Below are 16,329 nucleotides of genomic sequence, written 5' to 3'. Positions count from 1 at the left end.
ATCTGTGGGAGCGGACACAGAAGCTAAGTCTGAAGAGAGAGATGTCGTAAGGCAAACGTGGTGTGGATTTTGCATCTAAGTGTATCGTTGAGGTCGACTACCCGTGGTCCTGATATTACTTATTTGTGATCTGCAAGAGGTAAATGAGACTGTGTGCCTTGACATTTGTACTGTAACTATTCGTTATAGTGATAAAATAGCGTGATATGTGATGCTAACTAGCGGCTTGCTAATTAGCGCAGCTTACCGCGTTATGTGCTGTGATGCCATGCTGTATGTTTAGCTCTGTGATTTTCAGTCAAAGCATGCTAATGCTAAATCGTTATGTGATAGCATTTGGTATTGTAGCTCAAGTGTTTAAATATGTTTAGAAGCCGAGGGACGCTCTGAAAGGAGAGGGAGAGAGAGGTTTCTGCCCGGATGGACCCTGCTGTTTTCTCACCCCTGACTGTTTTCTTACCCCTGACTGTCTTCACTACTGGTGAACTAACTGCCCGTTTCTGATTGCCCCACTAACAAACTCATTGGACTCGTGAGTACTAACTGGAACTAAAGTGCACGTATTTTGTTTATGGCTCAGTTTGAGTGAAGCGGCCATCAGTTTTAGGCCTCACCGCACCCGAACTTCGAATCAGGCCTGCAACAAGCACCGTGCTACAGGTGTAGTGTGGACAGGTTAAAGTGCGTGTGTGTGTGTGTGGGCCCACTGTTACAAATTTGGTTTAAATTGAGTAAGTGTGTAGTTAATCAAAGTTATTATCAAAGGTTGAAATTCATCCATTTTAAAGGTGTGAGCTGTTGTAACTGAAATAACAGTTGGCACCTAAGAAAGAGGTATTTTGTTTTGATAAATCTTTCATTGAAAACCCACGTAGTCACTTTTACAGTAATTTTGTTTGTTTATTTTAATTCAATTCATTTTATAAGAGTAACTGTTTATTTTATTCATTTCTTTTTGTCTAAATAAATACCCGGTGAGGGATTTAATTTGTGTAAAATACAGTTGTGGTGGTCCTTATTATAGCAAATTAGAGGGTATCAGGTATCATTATTAGTAGCACTACGAACCCAGGCCCAGTCTCATTGTACTATATACTCTAGCTTTACCATAGCTACGTGGGACCTGGGTTACACAAACAAAAACAACGATAAATGATAAAACATAAAGGGAAACACAGCGATGACAACCAGATCTGGAGAGGCGCATATGAAACTCTGCTGCAGAACTCTGATAATAATCATAATGTCATCACGCTCGCTTTGATTTAGTGAGCTGGAGGAAACACAGACGTGGATATTTTTATTATCTGTGACACTCATGTGTGTGTGAAACGGATACATATGAATAAATCTTTATGTCTGGTTTCTGAGCGAGCCGCTCTGAGGCTAACACGTCCTCGTGGCCTACATTTAGCTCGTCTCCAGTCTGCTGCACAGAGATTTCAGCGCACACACACACACACACACACACACACACACACACACACACACACACACACACACACAGAAAAGGAGGGTGTGTGTGTGAGTGTGGAGGTGAAGCAGCTGCTGCAGTTACAGCTGTAATTAAAGCTGCTGAAACAGCCAAAACCTGTGGTCACATCTCCAAAAATACACTGCTGTGTGTGTGACAAGCATGCTGCAGTGGGCGTGGCCTGTGGCGATCCGCCTCTCTGCAGGCGGTTGCCATAGCGACACCACGTTGTCGACAGTGGGAGGATGAAGAGGGAAATGTGAGAGAAGAAAAAAAACGAAACAGGATGAGAGCTTCATGCTTACTACTGATCACTGATCAATAATCCACCGATGATGGAGGTTTGACTGAAGTAATCAGCTGCAGTACTAACAGGAGTACTCCATGTAACACGTCAGCTCAAAATGATACATTCATGTTAAACACTGATCAATAATGTGATTATTGTGTTTGCAACATAATGTCCATTTTTAATTCATTAATTGATTTTTTAAAAATGTGAAATAAGCTTCCAGATGTTTCCAGAGACAAACATCGAGACTAAAACAAGAACTTATTTCAGTGATTCTCAGAGTATCTGAAACATATTTGCATTAAAACATTGATGAAAGTGGGCAAACAGGAAGCACACTGATGGGCAGCCAATCAGAGGAGAGTTTGGTGAAGAGGAGGAGCAAGAACAGCTTGTTTCGGACAGAAGAGGTGAAATTAACACAGAGCTGAACCGAGTTCAGTTTATTCAGTTCCAGTTTGTAACGCCCTGGCCCCGCCTCTATAACAGCTGTATGTCCCAGATTTAAAGGGGGGGGGGGGGTAGGTGGCGCTTATCTTTCATGTCAGCTGACACACACGTAAATGAGTTTTTACACAGTGCCGCACTGAAGCTGAAACCTGTACTCATTACTCTGATTATTCAACGGCGTGGAGCATGTGCAGCGCAGATCACGGGGTAGCAGAGCGATGGCGAGAACACAGAGAGTGTGAACGTGGGAGGAGAGCGAGAGAGAGCAGCCGAACCCAAACGCCCACAGGAGAGAGAGAGAGAGAGGACAGAAATCACAGCGTCGAGGATGAAACGGTGACGGCACGAAAGCGATACGTGTTCGACAAAATGACTGCAGGGGTGCAGCAATGACTGTGCACCATAATCCATCCATCCAACATCCAACCAACATCCATCTAACCAACAGCCATCCATCATCCATCCATTCATTCATCCATCCATCATCTATCCAACCAACATACATCCATCCATCTAACCAACATCCACCCAACCAACATCCATCCAACCATCATCCACCCAACCAACATCCATCCAACCAACAGCCATCCATCATCCATCCAACCAATATCCATCCAACATCCATCCATCCATCATCCAACCGACCAACATCCATCCATCATCTATCCAACCAACCAACCAATATCCATCCATCATCCATCCAACCATCATCCAACCATCCATCCATCCATCATCCAACTGACCAACATCCATCCATCATCTATCCAATCAACCAACCAATATCCATCCATCATCCATCCAACCATCATCCATCCATCATCCATCCATCCATCCATCATCCAACCGACCAACATCCATCCATCATCTATCCAACCAACCAACCAACCAATATCCATCCAATCATCATCCAACCATCATCCAACCAACATCCATCTAACCAACAGCCATCCATCATCCATCCATCATCTATCCAACCAACATCCAACCAACATCCATCCATTCATCTAACCAACATCCACCCAACCAACATCCATCCAACCATCATCCACCCAACCAACATCCATCTAACCAACAGCCATCCATCATCCATCCATCATCTATCCAACCAACATCCAACCAACATCCATCCATTCATCTAACCAACATCCACCCAACCAACATCCATCCATCCATCATCCAACCGACCAACATCCATCCATCATCTATCCAACCAACCAACCAATATCCATCCATCATCCATCCAACCATCATCCAACCATCATCCAACCATCCATCCATCATCCAACTGACCAACATCCATCCATCATCTATCCAATCAACCAACCAATATCCATCCATCATCCATCCAACCATCATCCATCCATCATCCATCCATCCATCCATCATCCAACCGACCAACATCCATCCATCATCTATCCAACCAACCAACATCCATCCAATCATCATCCAACCATCATCCAACCAACATCCATCTAACCAACAGCCATCCATCATCCATCCATCATCTATCCAACCAACATCCAACCAACATCCATCCATTCATCTAACCAACATCCACCCAACCAACATCCATCCAACCATCATCCACCCAACCAACATCCAACCAACATCCATCCAACCAACATCCATCCATCATCCATCCATCCATCCATAATCCATCCATTCATCCATCCATAATCCATCCAACCAACAACTATCCAACCAGCATCCATCCAACCAACAGCCATCCATCATCCATCCAACCAACATCCATCCAACCAACATCCATCCATAATCCATCCATTCATCCATCCATAATCCATCCATCCAACCAACCATCATCCATCCAACCATCATCCACCCAACCAACATCCATCCAACCAACATCCATCCAACCAGCATCCATCCAACCAACAGCCATCCATCATCCATCCAACCAGCATCCAACCAACATCCATCCAACCAACAGCCATCCATCATCCATCCATCATCTATCCAACCAACATCCATCCATTCATCTAACCAACATCCACCCAACCAACATCCATCCAACCATCATCCACCCAACCAACATCCATCCAACCAACATCCATCCATCATCCATCCATTCATCCATCCATAATCCATCCATCCATAATCCATCCAACCAACAACTATCCAACCAGCATCCATCCAACCAACATCCATCCATTCATCCATCCATAATCCATCCATTCATCCATCCATAATCCATCCAACCAACAACTATCCAACCAGCATCCATCCAACCAACAGCCATCCATCATCCATCCATCCAACCAACATCCATCCATCATCCATCCATTCATCCATCCATAATCCATCCATTCATCCATCCATAATCCATCCAACCAACAACCATCATCCACCCAACCAACATCCATCCAACCATCATCCACCCAACCAACATCCATCCAACCAGCATCCAACCAACATCCATCCAACCAACATCCATCCATTCATCCATCCATAATCCATCCAACCAACAACTATCATCCAGCCAACCATCCGTCCATCATCCACCTTCTGCCAATTATCCAACTGCTCTGAGGTTTCTGTCCTCACCTCCTCACACATGTGGAGCAGACGGTGAGAAGCACTTCCTGTTCCTCTGAATCCAGACTGAACTCTGGGACACAGACGGCTCATCTGTGTTGCAGAGTTTTTCTCAGTTTGCATTTCAGATCAAAACCTTTTCAAACATCCAGACCTCCAACTGTGCGAGCAAACTCCATGATGGAGAACAGGCGAGCACGGCACGCACGGTGAGCACAGCATCGCTGATGGCGAGCACAAAACACACACTGCAGCATCATGTTCAGCATCATGCCGTCATGTGGGTTGGTCATTTACACTCCATATGCATACATACAGATGTTTACTGCAGCTGTTTCTGTGCTCCGTTTTATTTTATATGCTTCAGCTTTGGGTCAGAGGTCAGGGGTCCATCCTGTCTGCCTCGCTCTCACTGAGATGAAATTGTGTTTTTTGTGCAGAGAAGTTTGAAGCCTCTAATTTCAGTCTCTTTGTGTTTCTCCCTCCCACCGCCTGGCTCTCACTCTTCCTCTCTCTGCCTCCCACTCCTCTTCTCCAAATGTCTTACTGAGAGCTGGTTGCTATGTGAACAGGTGCTAAAGAGCCTCTTATGTTATCTGCACACACACAAACACGCACACACACTCCTAAAACGAGGAAACCTGCAACTCTGAGGGGTCGAGGAAGACGAGGAGGAGGAAGGTAAAAGCTTCTTTTGCGTTTGTAGAGGAGAAACCAAACTCCTCCCACTCAGAGCTTTTCTTCTGTTTGTGTTTGTATGACTGACTGGCTGCTGCATAATTATTCTTATTACAGACTCTTAGATAACCCAGCAGCTGTGCTCAGCTCCACCAACACGCCACATGATTGTTTCAGGAGGTCATGTGACGCTGCGGGGTTTTCCTTTCTGTCAGATAAACCTTTCGGTTTCTGTGCAGGTGAAAGAGCCAAAACACACCTGAGCCTCCTCTGTGCCCATCAGCTCTCCTCCTGCTGCTCATCAAACCACCAGGCCCATATGGAGTCACACCACTGATCCCAGTACAACAAAGCTAATACGTGATGTCAGTCGACGTCTGCCAACACGGATTCTTCAGTCATCTGCAGGCAGAGCCTTCAGACGCACAGCTGAGCGTCTCTGCCTCTGAGCACCGGATTCTAATCAAACCATCAAATATGTTTGTTTCAGGCTTTACTGAGCAGGTTTGTGTACAACAGCCCGTCCCTGTCCACGGGCTCATTCCTGACAAAACAGAAGACAACGACACGGAGCCTGAGAACATCCGAAGCATGTAAATATGTTCTGGCTGTAGCCCAGAATAAAACTACGAGGCTTTAAAGTTTCTGTTTTGGGCTCAGCTGCCAATAAAACCGCTGAAAAGTCCACCACACACACACAGATACACACACACACACACACACACACACACACAGTGACCAAACTTTGTATTTGTGGGGACGCTGTAGGAAGCATGTGTCCACAGGAGCGTGACGCTAACCTGAGCCTCAGACGGGCCGACAGCAACAAGTCAGGACGGCAGCCGAGGTCCTCGCTTTGCACAAAGTCCTCACAAAGAGACAAAGAGAGGCGTGAACGCACAAAATGCAACGAAAATGAAGCTCGCTCGAAATTGGTGTTTACATTCTTCGTCTGAGAGTAACACGCCTGAATACCTGCCCCAACAGGCGTGTGTGTGAGTGTGTGTGTGTCTGTGTGTGTGTCTCTCTGTGTGTGTGTGTGTGTCTGTGTGTGTGTCTCTGTGTGTGTGTGTGTGTGTCTGTGTGTGTGTGTGTGTGTGTGTGTGTGTGTCTGTGTGTGTGTGTGTCTGTGTGTGTGTCTGTGTGTGTGTGTCTGTGTGTGTGTGTGTGTGTCTGTGTGTGTGTGTCTGTGTGTGTTCCTCTTTCGTGAAACTTGTCATCTTTCTGTGTTACCTGTGAGCCAGATGTTTACACACACCCACACTATGATAATATTATGGGGTAGCAGACGCATGTCTCCATAGCGACCGCTGGCTCATGCTTTCCCACAGCTTTATTTAAAAACGGTGAAGCTGACGAGTTTTCTGCTTTTATGTTTCAAGTGCGATGATGCGGCACCCTCAGGGGGCGGAGTCTCACCTGTAAACAACGCAGCAGCAGCTTATAGCTCTTTGTGATCTCCGATCACTCCCTGCTGATGCTTTATATATGAAAAGCTTAGCTTCCTGTCTGACAGACGCCAAGTGGTCAGACTGGGCAGCATCACCTCATCCCCCGTCACACTGAACACTGGTGCTCCACAGGGGTGTGTACTGAGCCCTCTCCTGTACTCACTCTACACCTACGACTGCACAGCCACTAACAGCTCCAACATCATTGTGAAGTTTGCGGACGACACTACAGTGGTGGGTCTTATCACCAACGGTGATGAGACAGCTTACAGGGAGGAGGTCAGCGCCCTGACCCACTGGTGTCAAGACAACCATCTCACCCTCAACGTCGCAAAGACAAAGGAGTTGATAGTGGACTTCCGGAGGTGCAGAGAAGTACACACCCCCATCACCATCAACGGCGCTGCTGTGGAGAGAGTGAGCAGCTTCCGCTTCCTTGGTGTACATCTGAGGATCTTACGTGGTCAGTACACACAAACAAAACAGTGAAGAAGGCGCAGCAGCGCCTCTTCTTTCTCAGGAGACTGAAAAGATTCGGCATGAGCCCCCGCATCCTCAGGACCTTCTATCACTGTGCCATTGAGAGCATCCTCACTGGATGCATCACCACCTGGTATGGCAACAGCACCGCCTACAACTGCAAAGCTCTCCAGCGAGTAGTGCGGTGCTCTGAACGGATAATTGGAGGTGAGCTTCCCTCCCTCCAAGACATCTACAGGAAGCGCTGCCTGAGGAAAGCGGGGAGGATCATCAAGGACTCCAGTCACCCCAGCCATAAACTGTTCAGACTGCTTCCATCAGGAAGGAGGTTCTGCAGCATCCGGTCCCGTACCAGCAGACTGAGAGACAGCTTCTTCCACCAGGCCATCAGACTGCTGAACACTTCATAGACACCTCAGCTTCACTACTGGAACTTCAACATTATGCACTCCATACTGTACAGTAATGCCACTGTTTTGCACATGTCTCAACTCTGTATATTTTATTTTATATATTCTATTCATTGTTTACTCTATTTAACTTGTAAAATATGTGTACACACACACACACACACACACGTAGAAAAATATTTAGTATACACATCCAGAAATGCATATACTATTATATATTGTACATATATTTATTAGTTTCAGATGTAGCCATTCTTGTATTTTGCTTGTTTACATTATTGTATTTTGCACAACTCTGTTGCTTGTGAAGCTCGCACACAAGAATTTCACTCACATGTGCTGTACCAATGTACCTGCACATGTGATGTGACAATAAAAAAAAAAGTGATTTGATTTGATTTGAAAAAAAACAATGAGTGCTTAAAGCCCCAGGAGCCAATCACAGCACGTGATGTCATTAATGAGAGGCACGTACGCGGCAGGTACGCACAGGTAAGTGTTTTTTCATATCTTCCCAGCGACACACACGTTAGTCCGTCAGTCATCGCTGTGGGTGTGAAGAAAGGCTGAACCAGGATTATCTAGACCAGCGTCACAGCCCCAGTCTGCACACACACACATTCATGTTTACATCACTTCAGGGGACGCTGACCTGTGATCATTTTACGGGGGCCTGAGGCCACCAACAGTCTTCATAAAAATCACAGGCTCCAAATCCTGCGACTGTAAAGCCGAGGACAAAATAATCCAGACATGGAAACAGGAATTAAACGGCGAACGCAACAGGCAAAGCTGAAAGTATTCAACAACAGCGGAGACACGCAGCATGAACCAGGGCCAAAGCACAGAGGGAGTGCTGAGGGAACTACAACAGATAAACGGATTTAGAAACACCGCTCGGGGAACAAAGTTGTTCTGTACCTGCAGCAGGTGCCGGGCTCGATCTGTCGCTCGTACACAACAGGAAGTGACGTCACTGTTATTGCTCACCTCTATGCTTACACCGTCCCCCGCCTCGTGACCGGCACGCTGGCATCATGGTACTGCATACATCTTTTAAGTGTGCTTTATAAATAAAGTTTATTATTTTATATACAGTCTGTGGTCCAACATAACTGACCTGAAGTCAGTTTGAGTTTTTCTGTCTGTTTGAAGCAGCCCTGTGGGGGACCACGCCCCCGTCAGCCTCTCTGACTGGTCACAGTCATTGGTCAGTGATCAGAGGTGCGAGCGCTTCATGGTTAAACTTTCTCACAGGGTCGCCCTCCAACGTTAAACACGAGCAGCGCCTCCATCCATCCCCATCAAACACACGAGTGTGCTGTGGGAGGAGACAGACAAGGATTATTATGAAGATCATGCAAAGCCACTCTGCTGCACTTCAGCAGTAAAGTCAGTCCGCTTTAGCAGAGCGTTCAAAAATCCCAGTGTTCATGAAGGAAACCCCAGCTTTCCCATAAACAGGTCACATGAGCAGAGTGAAGGAATCTGAAATCCAGATTTTTGTTTCTCAATCAACGGTTTTGGCAACACGTCAAAGTGTGTGACGTCTGAAACATGCAGGTGTGCGTGTGTGTTACGAGCAGGTAAAACCAGAAAGGTGAGCACGCATCGCGGCGCAAAACAACGAACACCGTCTCAAACCAGCCGAACTTCCTGAGCGAGTGTGTGTGTGTGTGTGTGTGTGAGTGTGTCTGCGTGTTTGTCCGTCCGCGTGTGTCCGTGTGTCTCTCTCTGTGTGTGTGTGTGTGTGTGTGTGTGTGTGAGTGTGTGTGTGCGAGCAGTGAAGGCTGGATGTGGGTCAGGCTGACGGGCTGAAGCTCTGCAGTGTTAAATATGAAGCAGTGATTTCCAGCTGCAGACTCGTCGCTCCGCTGCAGCTCTCCTGCCCGACACCCTCTGACCTCTGACCTCTGAGCTCAGCACAGGACTCAGTTAACGCCACAGACATTCTGAAGCTTCGCTTTAATAAGGATCCATAAACTGTTCACAGCCTGAGAAAAAACATCTTCATCTTTGCTTCTAATGATTTTGTCAGCGTTTTGTTAAATTACACTCAGACCTGCTGGGTTTGTAGTTTGTAAATGACTGCCTCTCCATATTTGTAGTCCTGCAGAGCGACCAGAAACACAGTGACAGGAGTTGAATCCTGCAGAGCTGCGACGCTCCTGAGGGCAAGCCCAGCTTTCATTCCTCATCTCAGAGAGAAACGCAGCCGCCTCGCGTCTCTGCTCCGACACAAACCCGCCGCATTAAACCTGCGTCCACAGACGGGCCGCTAATCTGCTGGGACAACAAACAGCTGCTAATCACAGACCTTTGGAGCGCTGCGTGCATCCATCACAGCAAATGCTGCTCCACTCAGCCGCTGGGTCTCACACACACACACACTGTGCCACACAGACCCACCTGCAGGGAACAAAACCCTGAATTAGATCCAGAATTTTCTGTAATTCTGCAAAAAATCTTTGAAATCTTCCACAAAGCAGACGTTGGTTCAGATTAAGGTGAGCGTGTGAACACACACAGCAGGGCACGTTGTTAAGAAGAAGAAGAAGAAGAATCTCGTCTCGGAAAGCGCTATATAAATGCAATCATTATTATTATTATTAATACGGTTTCACGTGGTGATGGACACAAACGCTCACAGCGCCTCAGAAGCGTGTCCTCGTCCCCGTCTGTCTCTCTCACGTGTTTTAAATCAGGCTGCAGAAAATTCGTTTGATCGTCGGGCGTCGGCGCCTGTTTGCTTCACGGACGCAGTTTCTCACAAACACCTGAAACTCTGACACGCAGCTTTAGTGTGTGTGCAATGTATTGTGGGCCATTGCTCCTCTGTCCCAAACGCGTTCAAAGACAGGAAGTGTTAAGCGTCCCGTCTGACACGACGACCCCGACCGCAGGAAGTGGCATCCTGCCTGCTCACACTCAGCGGTTCCCCCTCAGACACGCCCCTGCAGCAGGACAGCGAGGGACGCCAATCTGTGAGATTATTTCAGTTTGATCCTCTAACAGCTGATAACAGGAAGTGGAGCTTTTCACAATAAAGCATCACTGCCCAGACTCAGATTCAATCTGCTTTCAGCCTGAGACACGTCGCATTTACCAAACTCGTCGCGTGCGGATGCAGAGCATTATTTTGCAGAGCCGTGTAACTGAAACTGAGCTGTGATTAAAACGTGTGAAGGTCTTCATGTCCTCAGCAGCTCTGATGTCTTCACTCGTGTGAACAAATGACTCGTTTGAGGAAAATGGAGCTCACAGCTCAAACTGTGAAGAGCTTATTACACTGCAAGAACTCAAAATCTTACCAAGTATATTTGTTTTATTTCTAGCTGAAATTATCTCATTACACTTAAAATAAGACTAAACCAGCTACAAAGCATCAGTAAGATAAAGGAACTTGTTTCAAGACAGTGAATCTTGAAACTAGAGAAAAACTAGAGAATTTTCACTTGTTTCATTGGCAGATTTTTTCACTTAATACAAGATATTTCGCCTTGAAACAAGTGAAAATTCTCTAGTTTTTCTCTAGTTTCTGCAGAGTAACGCCGGGCGCTTACATAACGCACGGAGCGAGCCGACCATCCGGATCCTCCGAGCAGCAGGAAGCTACAGACACGTCTGTTCTTTGGCCTTTATTATAGAAACAGAACATAATAAAGACGTCGCTCAGTGATCGCTTCAGTGTTGCTGAGCAGAAGCTGCACAGCATGAAACATCAAAGCTTTACTCATCAGGACACGTTCAGCTTTATTTTCTGTGTTTCGAAAATTACAAAATGACACGAAATAAAGTTTTTTACTCAATATTTGAATTCTGGTTGTTTTTATTTTAATGATTTTTCTGGATTTTTCTTAATTACAATTTTAAAACATTTGATGTCTTATTGCAGATTTTTAAATTGTTACAATGTTTAAGTGCATTTGATATTTTTATGAAATTTTTGAATCCTTTTTATTTTCTAATCTGTGAAAAAGCAGAAATGCAGCAGAAAACAGCACACACACACACACACACACAGACACACACACACACACACACAGACACACACACACACACACACACAGACACACACAAACACACACACACACACACACAAACACACACACAGACACACACAAACACACACACGAAGGCAAACATTCCTGCAGGAACACATACGCATGCCTGCACACCCACTTCAGCTGTAATAAGCAGGCTGCGTTTCTGAAAGAGGACGGCAGTGATTATGTAACCGCTGGAGCTGAACACACACACACACACACTCACACACACACACACACACACACACACACACACACACACACACACACTCACACACTCACACCCCGCGCTGAGGCTGCGGTCTGTGTGATATGAGCTGTAAAAATGAAAATCCTCCTGCAGGAAGCCGACTCGGCCTGATCTCCATCCTACAGCAGATTTTCTCTCTCAGAGTTTCTGCAGTCTCTCGCCGCTGCAGCGCTCTTTTCTCCGGAAGACCAGAGGCTTCGAAAGCGACACGTTTACATCACACACACACACACACACACACACACACACACACACACACACAGTATAAAACAGGTCGTGGTACAAACAGAGGCCTGCACTGACGGAACTCTGGTGCCGTTCGTTTGGTCAGATGTGAACGTGGACGTCTGACCAATCAGCACACTGAGCGTGCTCACTGACGGCACGGTCGCAGTGGCCTGTGGGCGCGAGCGTGCCGTCCGCCTGCCGACCTGCTGCTCCACACTTCCATCACTCACAGAGACTTTCAGTACCTTAGAGATCCAGAACTGGACCTTCAGACTTCCTGGGGTCACACGTGAGCCGGGCTCGTGAATCTCACTTCTTACCTTTGCAGTGTCCGAAGCGTTTTCCCACCACGCTGTCCAGCACGGCGAGCGTCAGGTTTTCCGGGGTATCGGCATGAACAGGTGTCCCCCCTCCTCCTCCTCCTCCCCCATCCGTGATGAGGCTCGCCTCAGAGCTCTGCTCGTCACTGGACAGAGACGGGCTGCGGACGTCTCCTCCTCCAGAACCAGAACCGGACCCCGAACCAGAGCCGGAGCCATTAGCACTGCTGGGGGCCGTCACTACACCGGTCCCTGTGGCTGAGGGCCAGGAGGGCGGGTCCTCACTGTCAGGGCTGTGGGGGGGTCAAAGGTCAAACGTCAGAGTTTGTCTCTGCTGCAGATTTATTGAAGAGTGTGTGTGGTGGTTTCGTTCTGGGGTTGAATCTGAATGTCTTATTTAATCAGAGTCGTCACTGAGTCGATAAAGTTGACGAGACCTCTGAGGACGTCAGCTTTGCATGATTCAAAACAATCCTCATTCACCCTAAACCGGCCCTCAGCTCATCGCCGGCTGAAACAAGCCGTTTTAGCTCCTGTCTCTTTAAGACCCGCCTCTTTGAAAGCTCATTGTGTTCTGATTGGCTGGTATCTTGAGAAGGCGCTGTATTAACTATTACGTTTCCAGTAATGAGCTCAGTGTGTGAACAGTAATCACTGGGAGCTCAGACTGCTGGAAACACTCTATCAGTTTTATACACTGAACACCTGAATGATGTCATAGAAAGGATAGAATCCCCACCCACCTAATCAGAAGAAGTTTACCTTGATGAGAAGGTAAAACAGCTTGCTTCACACAGAGGATGAAGTGAGGAGCTGCACTGAGGCTCAGATACAGAAGGATTATTATAAACTATGGATCATGCAAAGCCAGGAACAAGTCCAAGAGTAAAACACGGAGCTGACGAGGAGCAGGACAGATCGTCCATCACATCAACATCAGCGTGGCAGCATAGAGCCAGAGTCAGCTGTTACTGACGGCTAAACCAACGAATGTCAGTCTTTCACTCACTTCTCTCCTGATGTCAGTGATCTTTTTGCTGTTCCTGCTGTGAATCAGTCTGATGTAAACTAAAGTCTGAATCAAGGAATTTATGTTTTTCAGAAAAACTGAAACAACGAGCACAAAGAGTTTCACACAGAATTAATACTCAGACAGAGTCCTCTTCACACTGAGGTCAATTATGGAGTTCCACAGCTCTACACACCCAGCTCTATCTGTCCATGAAGCCAGATAACACACACCAATGAGTTAAACTGCAGGAATGTCTTAAAGACATAAAGACCTGGATGGCCGCAAACTTTCTGCTTCTTAATTCAGATCAAACTGAGGTTATTGTACTCGGCCCTGAAAAGCTTAGAAATATGGTATCTAAGCAGATTCTTACTCTGGATGGCATTACCTTGGCCTCCAGTAACACTGTGAGGAACCTTGGAGTCATGTTTGACCAGGACATGTCCTTCAACGCACATATTAAACAAATATGTAAGACTGCGTTCTTCCATTTGTGCAACATCTCTAAAGTTAGAAATATCCTGTCTCAGAGTGACGCTGAAAAACTAGTTCATGCATTTATTACTTCCAGGCTGGACGACTGTAATTCATTATTATCAGGAAGTCCTAAAAACTCCCTGAAAAGCCTTCAGCTGGGCCACAGCAGATGGCCCCGCCCCTCCTTGAGCCTGTTGGAGGTTTCTTCCTGTTAAAAGGGAGTTTTTCCTTCCCATTGTCGCCAGCTGCGGCTCACAGTATAAATAAATCCAGCTCACAGGAGTTAACAACACAACAGCAGGCTTGTATTTAAAGGTAAACCGTGTGAGTATGTCACAGGTGTCGGAAACACGCAGGTAACATTCAGGTAACGCGGGTCTGACTGTAACCCAGCGTTACCGGCTTACATAAGCTGTCTGCGATCACGTGACTGAATCACGGGTTCACCTGCAGACGGGGAGTCCCGGGACCCCTTTAAGGACCGCGGTCCACCTGCTGCTCATCCCCCACGAACCCGCTCTGTCTCACCTGAACACCTCGCGAGCCTGGCCGCTCTCCGGTGACGTCTCCCTGAAGAACGGGACGACCCGGGACAGGCTGGCCCTGCGGCGGGACGCCCCGGTGCCGCCGGCTTTATCTGCCACCCCGCCGACGAAGCCCCCAGCCCGGGTCAGCGCCGTGGTCTGCTTCTTCAGGAACTTCTCCAGAGGTTTCATCCCCGCAGGCATGGTGGGAGTCTGGGCGGAGGAGGCGGCGGTACTCGGTGGGTGGATGCGATGGGAGGGGGCGGCTGCTACATCACCGGCCCCGCGGGTCGGGGCGGGCAGGTGAGCGCGGACCGTCCGAGGCTCTGCGGGCTGCTGCGGACGCCAGCCGGCTCTACCCCATCGGCGGAGGCGGAGGTGCTCCTCCGTGCTCCTCTCCTGCTTTCACACCGACTCTTCCGTGGCAACGGCCCCGGCTTCTGCTGCACCGTCCCCGGCCTCTCCGCTCGGGCTTCGGCCTCGGTCCGCTCCTCCTCTTGCTCCTCACCTGAGCACGCGCCCGGCGCTGCGTTCCGGTGCTGTGGGTTTTCTGGGCAGCGGTGCTGGTTCGGTTTGGTTTCCAGGTCCGATGCTGCGGAAGCTCCGACGGTCCGCGAGACTGTGCGCGAGCTCTCTCTTACTCTCTCCCTGCCTCTCTCTCCCTCTCTCTCCTCCCCTTCTGCTAAATTAAAGCGATGAGAAGTGAGTGTGAACGTGCACGCTCCCCCGGCCCTCCCCGCGCTCATCTGCTGCAGTTGCGCGCTCCCGCGGCACTGGCAGGGCGGGCACGCGCAGACACATTTACTTGCAGTGGTGTAAAATTGATGGATATGGAAATATCCCCGACGACAGGAGCGCTCGTTTCAGCCGGAAGTACCGCGAGACTTCAGCTCCAGATCACGTTACTCTTATCCACCTGCACGCGCGCACACACACCTTTAGCACAACCACCATCAAAGACCAGCCAGGACTTTTCACAGAGGTCAGAGGTCACCTGGATTTAGCGTCACACCAACATTATTGACTCTCTGTGAGGTCACCTGACCGTTTATTGATCTGTGTGCTGGAACATGATCGCAACAATCAGCCACACAGCAAACTGTAACCCGACACACACACACCCCTGCTCCTCCTCCTGCAGGAGCAGCCAGCAGCATGTTGCTGTAACCTGACACCACCGCACCACCTGAGACCACACCTCCATCACCTGAGACCACACCTCCACCACAGACACAAATCATGAGCATAAAACCAAAGAAATGATGATGATTATAACGGCAAGCATCAGCTTTCCTCACATACGCCTGTTTCAGCGGGAACACGTCTGGATGACCTCACCTGTGCATGACAGCGTGTTCTCAGCTCACCTGAAGCTCGGACTCTGACGGCACGACTCACACTAACACACATTCCAGTTGTTCTCACGCGTGTCTGTGTACAGGCTCAATGATCGGGGCGAGATCACCAATCCCCGAGGGGAGCAGGCTGAGGAGCACACCTGATTGGACAGGATCCCAGCTGTCCTTTGACCTTTGACCCCCACAGCCAAGAGTCCAGACTGCAGCCCACGGGACTTATTCAGGAGCAGTTTTGAGACTTAGACTTAGAGTTTTATTGTAATTGTCTTGCACAGCGAAATCGGGCAGCTGGACCACAAAGTGCAAAAGTAAAGAGGGGAAAATAA

At 48.0% G+C, this 16,329-nt stretch overlaps 1 protein-coding gene across 2 annotated transcripts in view; it reads right to left on the bottom strand.

Moving 5' to 3' along the window:
• Window positions 1-15,836, bottom strand: part of rapgefl1 (Rap guanine nucleotide exchange factor (GEF)-like 1) — a 36,798-nt gene extending 20,962 nt beyond the window's left edge. For both annotated transcript variants that reach the window (XR_014276479.1, XM_082530630.1), the window contains exons 1-2: window positions 14,650-15,836; window positions 12,633-12,925 (exon numbers count right to left, since the gene is read on the bottom strand). Coding sequence is in view for 1 of the 2 variants with exons in the window: in XM_082530630.1 (XP_082386756.1) it covers window positions 12,633-12,925; window positions 14,650-14,849 (493 nt within the window). In the remaining variant the exon portion in view is untranslated. The remainder of the gene's footprint in view (window positions 1-12,632; window positions 12,926-14,649) is intronic.
• Between the last annotated feature and the right edge of the window lie 493 nt (window positions 15,837-16,329).

This window comes from Aulonocara stuartgranti, assembly GCF_965226115.1.
Source record: "Aulonocara stuartgranti genome assembly, chromosome: 4".
NCBI lineage: Eukaryota > Metazoa > Chordata > Actinopteri > Cichliformes > Cichlidae > Aulonocara > Aulonocara stuartgranti.
The sequence above is the reverse complement of the archived record's forward strand: the minus strand, read 5'-3'. Positions and strand labels throughout refer to the sequence as shown.